The 15,832-nt window shown below is 31.5% G+C and overlaps 1 protein-coding gene across 1 annotated transcript in view; it reads left to right on the top strand.

Moving 5' to 3' along the window:
* The window catches only part of TrissinR (Trissin receptor), a 103,199-nt gene that overhangs the window by 77,567 nt on the left and 9,800 nt on the right, over positions 1-15,832 (top strand). Inside the window, exons 4-6 of the mRNA XM_065501061.1 lie at positions 1,543-1,743; positions 1,845-2,174; positions 11,384-11,398. Of these exons, the coding sequence (XP_065357133.1) occupies positions 1,543-1,743; positions 1,845-2,174; positions 11,384-11,398 (546 nt within the window). The remainder of the gene's footprint in view (positions 1-1,542; positions 1,744-1,844; positions 2,175-11,383; positions 11,399-15,832) is intronic.

Here is a 15,832-nt window from a genome sequence, read left to right as displayed (position 1 = left end):
AAGAAATTTAATTTTTTTAACGGCAGTTTCAAAACTCCAATTTCAAATTTTTAAAAATTTTGTTAAACAAATTTCAGAATTTTTTGATCATCACATGGGGATTTATTGACAACATAATAGGGAATAAAAATGTGAAAAAAGTATGTCAATACCTCCTATAGTTTTTCCGTACCTGCGATATAAATTTTGCGATTTTCGAGAAAAACTAATTTTTTGGCCATAATTTGGGGAATGACCAGACTTTCCTTACTGTAATGATTTTTAAGTAAAAGATATTCAGAATAATATAGTAAAGGTAATTTTAAATATAGTCTGAAAGTTTTACTAAAATCGGAAAACTGACTTATGAGGTCCAGGTTCAAAACTTTAACTCGACAACACGTCCCCCTTGCGCATGTGAGATTTCATTCAAATCGAACTAAGGGTTTAGAAGTTACAGATTTATTTTCCTCTTTTTATCTCATACCACTGTGCACCGTTGCTTTAGTTAAGTTGTGGATCTTGCCTAAATCTCCTTTTTATGGACAGGTTTTGTCGATAAGTATTTGTTGCTAAAAAATTCTACGTATCAGGTCCCCAAATGCAGGATAGTTACAGGAAAGATGTTCCTCATCATTACTGCTTCTACAGACGTCGATAAGTATTCTACATTGCAGGTTTCCAAATACAGGCCGCAATCCAGAGAAGATGTCAAAGGGTTTCCTCTTCTTCCTTGTCAAATAGTACTTCTACAGAAGTCATTGTAAGAGGCCAACGTCCAGTAATTATAGCAATGAAGCTCTTTTTATGGGTTCTTGGCAATTCGAAATACTTGTTCTCTGCATATTCATATTGGGCCAGTCTCTTTGCAAGTGTGTTCCCTTTACTATCGTTTCTTGGTTACTAAATGTAGTTTCTCCTCAGGAGAGAAATCCCATTTAAATATATACATAAATAATTGTAATGCGTCATTCAAATGATCAATATAATTTTCATTTAGTTCCACATATTTTATGAATTGTTAAGTTTTTTACATCGTCTTCAGATTTTACTATATCTTTTCCAAAGTAAAATCCGTTAGCGTATGGTTTCGTAGTAAATAATCTGATATCTTTTTTATGACTTCCTTAAGTTTCATTTGTAATGACTTCCTTATCTGCATATTTGTAAGTAGCTGCTTCCAACGACATCATCTCTTTTGAATAATGAGTTAAAATGAAAAAAGTATAAGTAGTAAACAGCCACTATATTAGAAGTTTTTGGTTGATAGATGAACTTTTAATTGAAAAAGTTTTATTGGTAATATTTTTTAATATTAAAAATACAATGTTGCCTCAAAGTAAGATTCCCGAGATTAACTTCATGTTGAAAATATATTTCAGAATAAAAAAGGTGTAAATTTTATTACGATACTGTTACAGCATTACTTCTACTCCAACTGTAGCTAGATGCAAGCGGAAGGGAACTTTCCAAACTGCCCAAGCATTCTGAATTCTGATTATTACCTTTCTTTAATACTAAACTTTAACTGTAACTCTGCAATTATCCCATCTCTACTTTCAGATGGTCATTTTAACTGTTTGGATCACCTCAGCTGTATATTCCACACCCAAATTTGTTTTCAGCAAAACCATTAAAAATGTGCACACAGAAAGTGGTCGAGAGGAAGAAATTTGTGTGCTGGATCGTAAAATGTTCAATTCCAAACTACTAGATATGATCAACTTTGGTCTGTTATATTGTATACCACTGCTGGTGATGACGGTTAGTATAAAAAAAATATAAAAATTTTTAATGTAAATTGCTGCTCCCTCTCTACAGTTTTTATAGTTTTTACACTAATTTCTTATTTTATGTGCTTTTAGGTTTTGTATAGCAAAATTGCCATTGCCCTGTGGCGTTCATCGCGTGGTTTGCAACATCATTTGGCCCAGCAAGAAAATGGCATGGGTATGCACAACAGCATGTATCATCATCACCACAATCATAACCACAATAATCAACATAATCATTTACACAATCATCATCAACAGCTGTCACAACAGCAGCAGCAACAACAACCACCACCAGCACTGACTGCTCCCCTGGGTACACCCATCTCGGTTAATAGTTCAGTTGTTAGTGGTTCAACATTGTCACGTAAGCAGAGTTGTAAATATGATGGCAAACGTGGAGTCAATATCTCAGAAAGTCAGGTAAGGATGTGAGCAGAATGTGTGACACATAAAATAGATTGTTAAGAATACAAAGTTGTACGAGTACGTAGAAAATGCATTTACAAAATAAGTAAAAAAAACCTAAAGTTTCCATTCTAAATTTTAATGGTTTTGTTTACTTTAGTTGTTGTATGCAACATTTATTTCATATATGTTTGGTAAAGTACAAAGTACTCAAGTTGTAGAAAGATAAATATGTAAATATTTAGAAACCAACCAACACTTTAATAAAAGTTTCTTATTTGTTTTTTGTTTTAAAGTATTTTTAATAAAAATTATATTTTATTTTTGAATTGGTAATTTTGTTTAAGAATTTACTCTTTTAACATATTTGCACACCCACCACCAACAAGATGTGAAGTTTGTAAAAGTTTGTAAAAACCGCTAAACTATGTCCGTCTGTTGTTGGCACGATAGAGATTCAATAGAAGGACGTAGGGGAACATTTTCCCAAATATTCCTTGTCGATCAGCATTTTTTGTTGTTTTAAATGGCTAATATAAGTCAAAACGGACAGAGTTATGAACCAAAATGTAAGACAACATCCAAAAAATTTTATATTTTTTAAAAAACAAAATTATATTTTTTACAAAAATTAGTTTCTTTTATACCGTTCACACATCGTTTCGCACAATCAAAATCGTCTTTCTAGGTCACTCGGCTTCACCTCGTATGATACCCAATATCCCTGATGCTCACGAACGTTTTGAAATTGCTGCTGGATAAATCATTGGAAGGATTTTGTCTCCAATTCTTGGTCTTCAAACTTTCTTGGCTGGCCTGGTCGATCTTTGTGTTCCATATTAAAATCACCACTTTTTTTTTGCCATATTTTGGCGAATTATTTCGCCAAATTCCTTATTGTTATGAATTTTATGTAAAACCTATACAGAATTTTAACCCTTAAGAGTACAAGGGGTCAAAATGTGGTTTTGTGATTTAAAAAGTTGAGGTTAATTTGGACCCAAAGTAGGTACTCTTAAGGTATAATTTCCATTTTTGCACTGTTATTGTAAATCTAAGACCTTAAGGTATATTTTTTCGTAACTTTCATTAAAATTGACAAAAAATATATATAGTAATATTTCGCTATAATTTATTTAGAAATTCCAAATATTTTTTTCGTATTTGGATTCCTTATTATTATTCACCCGCTAGACGGACATACGGACATTGTTTAATTGACTCAGAAAATGATTCTGGGTCTCTCAGCAATAATAAATGTTTTCACTTTAAAAAACAAGGACGTAGATGTGGCTGTATTTCACCGATGATGAGTTGGATCTCGGATCTGAGCTCAGAAATTGTTTCTGGTTTATTCGCATTAAGCCGAGATTTCACAAAACCACCCAAAAATGGGGCCATTTGACATCAGAATTTCAAACTTTGACATAATTTGTTTTAGAAATCGTTGCTCGATTGTTGCATGCGTGGTGTGGCAGGTGGCGCCATCTGGCGGAAACCACATGTCGCCCACATCCATGCTGTCCAATTGAGGCCACATCAACTCCGTTATCATGTTCCTGTAACGAATACCGTTCCACACCAGACAGTTACTCGTTGTGGGTACATTTGTTTCTTATGGATTACATATGGAGTTTCTGAGCTCCAAATTCGACAATATTATGTATTCACGAAGCCATTCAGATGAAAATGCGTTTCACAGGCATTGACCGCACTTTGCTCCATTAACCATTGAACGAAATGATGGCGCTTTCCGTGGTCTGCTGGTTTCAACTCCTGAGTATACTGAATTTTGTATGCATAAATGTGTAGGTCTTTTGTCAAATTTGCTGTGTAGTGCTTCGTTAAATTTTAAGTGGTTGAGAACGATGCCGAACGAGATCGTACTGTACGTTGACGCACTAGAGTCTTACTGTCCACAACTATTCCAGTTTCTTCAAATATTTTGACAACTCTTCGAGTGGTTGATTTAGGTTAATTTTTGTCGACAGAAAATTTTCCGAAGTTTGCAAACTTTTCACAATTACAATTATTGCTTTTGGCCATTTGCACAAAAAAAAATAACACTGAATTTAAAAAGTGCTGACATACATTTAGCATGTCAAAAAAGTAGACTAACGTACAATATATTAATTGATAATACAGTGCACTTGCGATAATATGTACTAATTAAAACCAGGCCAGTTCACTTTTGCAAGATTGTTCATATTTGCGAATGGCATCTAATTCCCATATACAGCTTGGGAAGCAGTTGAATTAGAATTTAGCCAATACATTGTTGATTTAGATTTCAACTCTGTGTAGATAGATAAAATACGTTAAAAAAACAGAAATATTCTTTTCATCTATATATATAAAAGTGAATGTGTGTTTATATGTATGTATGTATATATGTATGTATATTTATTGGTTTGAAGTCTATAGACGTCTAAACGGCTAACCAGATTTGCTTGAAATTTTGACTGTATGTTTCTCTATATCTGGAAGGAACAATAGGATACTTTTTGTATTTTTAAGTGGGCGTGGTACCTCCCATATAAAGTTAATTTTAAATATCATATATTTTGGAAACAATAAAAGCTATCGTCCTCAAATTTTGCATGAGCAATACCACCGTTTGTATAAATATTTGAGGCCAAAATGGGAGTAGAAGTCACAGAGGGCGTTTACCTCTCATATGATGATATTTAAAAAATCTATTATATGGGATACAATAAGAGATAGAGTCCATATATTTTGCACGGATATTCTATCATCAATATTAATAGTTAGGACAAGAATGGGCGGACTATCAATAGTGGGCGTGGCACATCCCATACAAACCAAATACTAAAAATCATATCTATGTGTATAATTTTGATATGTAAAGCAATGAAACTTTGTATGAATTACATATTTAGTCCAAAAATGGGCAAACTAGCAAAAGTGGGCTTGGCACCTTCCATAGATATAATGACAAATTATATATAGGGAAAGCTATAGCAGCTATCAATATTAATTTTTAGTATAGAAGTGCGCGGACTACCAACAATATTAAGTAAATGTTAAAATTTGTATACATTTGAAACCCTTATATATATATAAAAGTCAATGTGTGTTTGTTTATATGATTGTTAGCGTATTTGTAATGGCACTCGACTTACAATAAGACAATTAATGAACAATCTAATCGGAGCGACCTCTAATTGGAGTGACCGAATTATATCTTCGGAAATGCCATTTGATTTTATTCGATTGCAGTTTCCTATTTGCTTAGTATTTGCAGTGACAATTGATAAAGCTCAAGGTTAGTCTTTGCAAGTTTGCGGACTAAATCTAGAAAATCCATGTTTTTCACATGAACAGAAACTAATTTCAGATAGACTAACCCCCATTTTTTCAATATCTGGTTATCGTTTTTCCTAACGATAAACCTCCAATTAACATTTTCTTTTGTATGAGAACTGTCAGTTTATCGTCACGATAAAAAATAACCAGAGATTGAGAAAATGGGGGTAAATGTATTGTAAATCTTTACGGTACGGGTAGCGAAGCACACCGGGTTTTAGCTAATATTTTAAAAAGTTTTAAAATACGAACAGCTTAGTGTACTAAGTTCATATTTTAGAGTACCCTATGGAAGTAAAAAGTTCTCATATTATGGCGAGAGCAGTGTATAGAGCTTCAAAGTTTTGAACCAAGATATATGAAAGACTTTTTTCAGGCTTACCATTATACACATCTTGATCCATTTAAATCTAATAAAGTGAAATTTATCATTAAGATTTGTGTATTAGTAGAAAATATAAAACTAATATTGAACGTGTAGCAGTGCCTTATATTGGTGATGGGTATATAAGATTCGACACAGCCGAATATAACACTCTTGCTGTTATTTTTTTATTTGTATTAACTTTGTTTTACCATTGTGCATTATAAATGATTTATTTCAAATAAGTGTTGCATTTCGTTTTTTCTCCTTCTTCCTTTATATTATTTCTCATTTTTTTCACCACATTTTTTAGTTACAGTGTAGCTTTCTTTACTTTTGTTTGTATAAAACTATATATTTTAATCCTTCCTACTTCCATTTAGTGGTTATTTCTGCAGCTAAAAGAGAAGCAACTTTTTCAATATTTCAATAAAAACATGCTACAATTTTGAAACAATTGTGAAAATGTTTTTCTAAGAAATGCTAAGTTAATTTACCAGAATTAAGTGGAATTTTTCCACCTACTGTGTTTAAATTAGTTAAAATTTGTGTTTCTGTAATTCGTGTAAATTACAAGTTTTAAGAAAGTGCTCATAATTGAGGTTTTTAATAGGAACTGTCTTAATAGGTTCGGAAACATTGCATAAAGTACCATCATTACAGGATGGTTTATTTGTAGAGTGTATTTAAACAGATGTTCTTTGCGTAATTTGCCATGGACCATAACGAACAACAAATTTCATAGCAAAGATTTACTGCCATTAGGGATCAGCTTAAAAATGCGGGATTTACAATAGATGGTGTATCTTTTGTTTTTAATTACTTATATGTTATTTGGAAGCGTGCATATCTGTCATTTATTCTTACTTAGTTATTAAACATTATAGTTTAAACAACACAGTTTTTACTTTGCTTCGGAAATATCGAATTTTGTGCCAACGAAGCGTCATATGCGGGAAGTTTTGCTTTATCCAAAAGCAGGGAATTTGTGTACTGTACGAATTGAAGCCGAGAATTAACGCTATGAAATCAAATTTTTCCACCGAATTATTATTTGCGATGAAAAATGGATCCATTACGACAACCCGAAGCGTAACAGAAGCCCGGTCAAATCGACACCAAAGCCCAATATTCTTGACGCTAAGGTAATGCTCTGTATTTGGTGGGAGCAAAACGGTCCTATCTATCATGAGCTGCTGAAATCTGACCAGACCATCACAAAACGCCCTCATTACGCGGCCAGACATGAAACCGTAATATTCCATCATAACAATTTCAAAAAATCCCGCATTTTTAAGACATACGCCAATAATTAGGAAAACCAATTTGAAATAAAAAAAAATTTGTTTGTGAATATGGCATAAACTTTGTTGTACATCTAGTATGAGCAATATTTATTAGGTGGAAATAATCAAATATTAATCATACGTCATGTAGGATCTCACAATTTGATGAGGAAAAGCATTTCTGGCACTTATAAATCGTAAAAGCCAATGCTTTCTGCAGCATATTAATTTGGTTTTCATGCAAGTGAAATTTTAATTTCGCTTATTTGTATATTCTTAAAATATTAAATAAATTTTATTTAGTGAAGATACCAAAACAGATGTCTATCAAGTGGTTTAGAGGGGCAATGCACCACAGTGGGGGAACCAAAAAAAAATGGAAATAAATATGTAAATTCTAGCCCGATTTTAATAAAATTTCCTATACCTCTGTTGGTAAGTTCAAGTTTGAATTTGAGCTTAAAACTCTAAAGGGGTGTAGAGCCACATGTTCATTATTATAGAAAATACAAAAAGTATCATTAAAAAAAATATAAAATGTACACAAAGAAAACACATTCGTAATACCAACCGAATTTGTAGCCAATCGAATGATTCTGCCTTAGTGACCGAATTTTACAGTTGTGGCTACAATATTTTGGAAGGGGTATCTAATGTTTGGTTGCCTCAACTGAAATTCTTCTTTGTCCACTGATTTTCTGTTGATAGAATCGAAAAATTCTATGTGTGCAACCGAATCATTCGATTGGCAACAAATTCGGTTGCTATTACGAATCGGTTTTCTCTGTGTACCATAAATCTTCACTTGTAGATTCCCACTCGGTCAGGTCCACATAAGCTTTATTTCATGTTTTTATGTAAACTAGCATAATATGAATGGAAATACGAAAATAACACATACAAAATTTGAGAATCTCTCAATTATAGTTCACTTGATATTCGAAAATAACTAACTAATTTTGTATGGGAGATACCACTCCACTGCTCTGATCCTACCCATTTTTAAACCTTTTATGTAAAGATCAAGCTTTACTTTAACTTTCCTTTATAAGGGAGGGGTTATTCCTACTAAGCCGATCATGCTTAGCTAAACTTCGAACAGGGAACAGAAACAAATTCGTTTTTATCTAACCTCCGTAGAATGGTAATAAATTGATTGATACAGAGTTTAAATTCTTTTAGAATTATAGTTCTCCAGATATTCAAAATTGATTATTTACTTTGTGCCACAAACACTAATGCGATCCCGACCATTTTCAGCCAATCTGTGTAAAGTGTTAAGAGCGCTATGCGGACGAAGTTTGAAGAACCTTGCAATTATTACTTTGTATGGGTGGTGACTCACCTCCTTTTTGTGTGCTATGCAATTTACTTTGTATGGGAGGGTGTGCAATTTACTTTGTATGGGAGGCGGCTCACCATTTTTTCGACCCGTCTCATTTTTGATTAAACTTCATGCAGTGATAAGTAATTGATTCGTATGAAGTTTGAAAACCGTCACAATTATAGTTCTGCACATATTATAAAATAACTATTTACTTATGTACAATTACATATTTACCCCCATATGCATAAAGAGTTTTTAAATTTGTCAAAGGTTTATAAAACAAATTTTGAATGGAAATTTAGTTTTATAAACCTTTGATAAATTTAAAAATTGTTTATGCATATGGGAGTTAGAAAATAAAAGAAAACACCTGCAAAATACATATATTTTCGTGACTTTAAAATTTAAAGTTTAAATTACTAAAATCTTCTTCTTTGTTTGCTATAACAACTCTCACTTAAAACAGAGCGAAATCAATACTGTTTAATTGTTGCTCTTATTTATTTACAACAACAAATTGGACAAACACGCTTTGCTTTGTTTACTTTTTAGCTTAAGGTTCACATGTACACGTTTTTGCATATGTGTTAACATTTTTAAACGCTTATAACACCTAAAAAAATGAACCGATTTTAATTAAATATATATTCTGCACTTCTGTGAATAAATCCTAAAGAAATCAACTTGCCTATTAATATTATGATTCATGAAGAGAATACAAAAAGTAACATTCGAATAAAGAAAAGGTATCAAAAGTCTCGCCTTTGACTTCGCACTCACACACTCATTAGAATAAAATAAATTTCTACTCGATCGAGTCCATATAAGCTTTATTTAATGTTCGTTGGTGAAGAAAATACAAAAATCACCATTAGAATAAAGAAAAAGTACCATAAAGTCCCTCTTTGAATTTTAAATAGTTCAGTTCTCACATTTTGGTACCAAAATATTATCCTAACTCTAATTTCACTCAGATACATATGAGCTAACTTTAATGTCGATAAGTTAAATAATATAAAATATTAAAAAAAGTACCATTAGGAGAAAAGTACCAATTTCCCTTTTCCTTCTTGAACATACCTCAAGTTTGAAATTTAAAAAATAGTCCAATTTGCTAACAAATTTGGTGCTACAGACATGTCTCAAACGATTAAATTCTGTGTAAATGAGCTCAAGAAAAAATATGTTTTAAAAAAAGTACTAAACTGTTTATCCCGATTTGGCCCAATATACAAATAATACTGTGTTAGTTAATTTTTGTATGAATCCAGGAACCAATGTTAAACATTTTATCAAAATTGGCTTAATAATTTGAAATAAAATGTATTTTCCCGTTTTTACTCCTTTTTTTGTACTTTTTTTTTATCCCCATTGCGGTGGTAGAATTTTATTCAAATAAATTTCTGTATCGTAGTGGGAGCTCAAAATAAAATATTCGTATGTCTATGCAAAATTATGGAAAAACATATTTTATAAAAAAAGTACCAAAAATAAACACAATTTTTATCCCTTAAGGGTCCGAATTTCCTAAAAGAACCGAATTTATATTCGTTATTTTTTGATAGGTAAAGAATGTTAATTTTAAAATTTGTTTCTATTTTTATTGGTTTAAGGGCCATTTCCGTTGTAGTTAAAGTTACCATTTTCTATTCCTTAAAGTTGCCTTTAACTATAATGACAAGTTGTAATAAAGGCCCTAAACGATACATAGGGTGCCAAAAAAGTACCAAAATACAGGTTTTAGCTGTTTTCGAAAAGTTTCGAATTTCGAAAAAGTACCAAACAGTTGTTTGTAATTTACAGATTTATTTTCACTTGTTTTCAGTTCCCCCACTGTAAGCACTTGGATGTTCATCTACAAGTATGAGTAATATTAATTACGTGCAAATAATCAAATATTAATCATACGTAATGTAGGATTACCAATCCAAGTGCAAATATTTTGCACATTCGCATTTAATAGTGAACTCCGCTATTGTTGTTTTAAAGTAATTCTGATTCGTTGCAAACCTTGCATATGTTGTAAATCTAGTAAAAGTGCTATATTTTGCATTAACACAACAACAAAATATAACATTTGTAACATATGCAAGGTTTGCAGGGTAGTTTGAAACGAAGATTGATTTCCGCTATTATAAAAATGCAATGCAAGCAGTAATATAATACTTATAATTTCAGTTATTTATATATTTTTAAAATATAAAATTCTTTCCTACTTTTTTTTAATCAAAAATCTGCAAAGATTCTTATTAATTTTTATTAATTCTTGTAGAACATACTTAGTTAACTATTTAATATTTTCAATATATTGTAACTTTTTAACAAATTCTCTGTATTATTTTCTATTTTAATTAAGATTTTTTATATTGTAGTGTATTTTGTGGCCATTTCTTTGACCTAGTTTTATTTCTTCATTAAATATTTAATTTATTTTATAGTTTAGTTCTTCTCTATATATTTCAAAAACTTTAAAATCTAAAATTCTTTGTCTTTATACCTACATACATATTTTAATAGATTGTATTCCCTTTTATTATTTTCTAACCTAAATATTTCCAACAACAAACTGTATATATAAAACCAAAAATATTTTTCTCTCTCTCTCTCTGTCCTCTACTTTCTTTCTCTTATTTATTTTTTATGTGGATTTTTTACTCTGCTCAATATTAAAACAAAACAACAACAATAACAACAACTATAAACCAACACTTACCACTACAAATAATATGTACAATATCATGCAATAACAACAACAATCACACCAACATTTATTATACAAAAACACCAATAAAACAACAAATGAACAACTGTTACTTGTGCTACAACAAAAACTACAAAATTCTACCATCACTATTTCCACCTTTAAATATAATAAAAAAACAACAACTACTCCATCTATAACTAAAATAAATATATAAAGCATGATAGTTACAAGGTGGGTTTTATTTCTTTTTATCGATGTATTTATAGTATCTACAGTATTTTACAATTTATTTACGTATCTGTATATATATAAATATATATATTTGTATTGTTATTTCTATTTATTGAATTCGTGTTCGTCTATAAGTACCTTTATACTTATATACAACCAACTCTTATATATATATTTTTTAATAAAATTTTTAGTATACAATGCACCGAAAAAAACTTGGTTGTAATATGATTACAAGCTTAATAACATGATAAGCTAATCAACAATTTTATGAGCACTGTAAGCATTAGTTTGACTCCAGAAACAATATTATGCAGTTGATTCATTGACTTGTTTACTAGTAGATCTGTATGAAACGATCAACTTGTGGCACGATCAAGAATTACATCGTAATGTATTGATCGTATAGTTATGGTTATTATTTAGTCAATGCAAACTGAAACATGATTTGCTTGCGGCATTCCTATGAATGCAATGTGCATTGCAATCATTGAGTTATCATATTACAATTTTATTCCCTCCGTGTATATTTTAAAATATTCTTAATTTCAGCTAAAGGTTTGAACTTTTTAGACGAGTTTTAGACGAAAGATTTATGTTGTTGCTACTCTTGTATACCCTTCATCATAGTAACAAGTGTATAAGATAGTTTGAATTCTATATATAATTTCTACAATATTCCATGTAAACACTTATAAAATACTAAGGTGGACCTTATATTTTTATACCCATCACCTTCGTGAGAAGGGTATATATAAGTTTGTCAATGCGTTTGTAATTTCCACAGTATAATTTCCCGACCCTATAAAGTTTATATATTCTGGATCCTTATAGATAGGGGAGTCGACTAAGCCATGCCCGACTGTCTGTATGTCTGTCTGTCTGTTGAAATCAATTTTCTTCGAGATAAAATCTTCAATAATTTAAATTTAAAAACAGCAAAATCGGCCCACAACCTTGATTTTTTAATAATTTTTGACCTATATCTGGATTACTAATAACTTAATATAGACAATATGGATATCTAATAATAGATACACTTGGCCGCATAGGTTTGCATGCAAACTACTTTATGTATTTTAAGAGGCTATTTTAGTCGTAAGTAACAACGGTAATCATTTGAAATTGGTGTTTATGTATAGATAAACATTTGAAAATTACGATAGATAAGCTTAAAAACAATGATATGCTAACTTCTCGTGTACGCAAAAGTATGCGTACATACAAATTAAAGGTAATTTGTAACTGTTTTTGTTATTGTGTGATACTACAATACTCCAGTTTTTGTTTCAAACTCATCATAAAAGTGATTTTTGAAATTTTTTTGTTTCAAATTGGAATAATTTCAAGAAATGGCAAACAAAAAATTAATTAATTAATTTAGCTGAAAGTAATATTATTATACATTTACGGAAACAAGGGAAAAATTTGAGCGAAATCGATCAAGTAGTTAAACGTACTCATTCCTCCATCCAGAGAGTGATAAACAATTTTAAAAATACTGGAATTTTTGTCCCAAAGCCTCGTTCTGGTCGTCTACCAAAATTAATTGAACTCGAAAAAAGGGTTATAATGCAATCTGTGAAGGAAAACCCCAGATTTACTGTATCGAAAATGGCTGAAAACTTAAATTCACAATTTAATAAACATGTGTCCAAAGTAAATTCACAATTTAATAAACATGTGTCCAAAGACTCTGTGCTCAGAATTTTGAAAAAGGCGAACTATAGAAGCCATGTAACACGGAAAAAGCCGCCAATTTTGATAGTTAATAGACAAAAACGAATTGCTTTCACTAAAGAACACATAAATATGCCTCCAGAGTTCTGGAAAAATGTTATGTTCACGGATGAATGCAAGTACTGCATCATTGGCATAAAAAACCGTCAGTTTGTTTGGAGAAAGCCTTGTACAGTGCTTAGTCCCAAAAATTTAATACTAACAGTTAAGCATGGTGGTGGTGCAGTGATGGTACGGGGGTACATGACAAGTGACGGCGTGGGAAATTTAGAATTTATTTCATCGACAATGGATCATAAGGTCTATTTAGACATTCTAATGAAAAATCTTACCGAAAGTGTTAGCAAATTGGGCATTGAAGATGATTATACATATATTCCAGCAAGACAATGACCCAAAGCATACTACACACAACACAAGGTTTTCGTAGTTGTTTAATAAAACAAAAACAATTGGAAACTTCTCCGCAGTCACCAGACCTAAATCCCATAGAACATTTATAGGATTTGCTGGAGTGAAAAATACTAAACCATGCAATAACATTAAAGGAAATGCTTCAAACAGTATTAACTGAGGAATGGAGAAATATTAGTTCCAAATACACCGAAAAACTGGTTTCATCAATGAAAAAACGCCTTCATGACGTTCTTGGTCGTCGGGGTTTTCCAACTAATTATTAAAATACAGTTTAATTTATAAAATTCAGTAATATTAAATTTTTTTTTTATGTACGCAAACTTTTGCCTACATGCGGAATTGAATTTTTTTTAGTAATTGAATTCTTATAAGTTTTGTTGGTTCTTAAATACGCATATTTAAGAGTTTTATATAAAAAATTTCAAATGAGTAGCGTTTATTTTTATATTCAAAATTAGAGTATACTTTTAATTTTCGTTCTTGTACGCAAACTTATGCGGCCAAGTGTATTTCAAAAAAATTTGTAAATATCGCCAAATTATAGTAAGTCAATGTTTATATTGTTACGTTTTAACCTTTTCAAAACGCTGGTTTATTTCCTTTAAATAAACCGGTTACTTTTGATTGCAAATAAAAGCCGTTTAGTAGTTTGAAAATTGTAACAACTCTTTATTTATTTAAAAATGTACAGCAACAGAATTAAATAGTCACTCAATGTTTTTTTTATACACGTTTATAAATTCTCAGAAATACAGACACTTTATAATGTACACGAATTCACTTGAAAAATACAACACACTTTAAGGCACTCAGTTGATGTTTATTCGAAAAGCGTCTCTGATAAACTCACTAACGACTGCAACCTCTGTCACTATTTATAACACTGCCATCTGCACTCTAGATTTCTCTTTAACTGTCTAGAGATTTATAATACATACGCCATTTGTGGTGTACTTTCTACAATGTTCTTTAACTGAATATTCGAATTCGAATATACGGTCGCAGCAAACAGCGTTGCCAACTTACGATCAATGGTCAACTGAAAGCTTTTATTCAATGTTAATAATGCCCACAGATATGTTACAATTTGCTATTACAGCACTGTTATTTTAAAGCATTAGGCTACTTTTAAATCAGCCGTTAAAATTTCGTAACAATACAGATAGATGGACATAGCAATATCGACACCGCTATCTATAGCGATCCAGAATATACATATATACTTTGTGGAGTCGCAAGTGAAAACTGTAGAAATTACAAACGGAATGACAAACTTATATATAGAGAGAAAACAAATTCGTGATGGCAACCGAATTTGTTGCCAATCGAATGATTCGGTTGCACTCATAGAATTTTTCGGTTCTACCAACAGAAAGTCAATTGAAGAAGAAGAATTTCGGTTAAATCATCCAAACTTTTGTTACCCCTTTTAATATTTTTTAGCCACAACTGTATAATTTGGTCATTAAGGTAGAATCATTCATTGGCAACAAATTCGGTTGCCACGAATATCTTTCTCTGTGTACCCTTGCCACTTATGGTGAAAGGTATAAAAAAGTGCCGCTGAAGCACACTGATTGCTCACTAAAGCTTATGGTGAATGTGTTTCCACCGTGTGAGAGGTGGTTTGTTCTGTTTAGAAGGGGTGATTTTGACACTGAAGACAATAATCGCCCAGGCAAACCAAAAAAGTTTTGAGACTAATATTTGGAGGCACTCCATAAAGATTTTTTGCAACTGTAAGCAGGATTCATCCAAAACCAGGGAAATGAGAACTATATGAATTGAAGCCAAGAGACCCAGAAAGATGATTTTATATGTCCGAAATGATTTTTGAACGATAAAAAAGAAAATCATTTTTGCTGTGAATCATTACTGGCTATAAAAAATGTATCCATTAAGATAACCCGAAGCGTATGAGATCGTACATGAAGACCGGCCACCCAGCCGAATCGACTCCAAAGTAAAATATCCATGGTTCAATGGGAATTCTCTGTATTTGGTGAGACCAAATTTGTCCTATCTATTATGAGTTGCGGAAATCTGACCAGACCAGCACAGGGAAACTGTACCGATCGCAATATCCGACCAGACATGAAACCATAATATTCCATCATGACAATTCTAGTATTTCCATTAAGATTACATGTCCTTGGATACAGGATTTCTCCTTTTCCTTTCATTTAGTGATGGAATATGGACGATGTAGGCAAATCTGCTGTGAATGGTGTATATTTTGACAGGTTCGATTCTGTCCGGAATATGGTATTCTTAGAT

Source organism: Calliphora vicina, chromosome 2 (genome assembly GCF_958450345.1).
Source record: "Calliphora vicina chromosome 2, idCalVici1.1, whole genome shotgun sequence".
Classification (NCBI taxonomy): Eukaryota; Metazoa; Arthropoda; class Insecta; order Diptera; family Calliphoridae; genus Calliphora; species Calliphora vicina.
The sequence above is the reverse complement of the archived record's forward strand: the minus strand, read 5'-3'. Positions and strand labels throughout refer to the sequence as shown.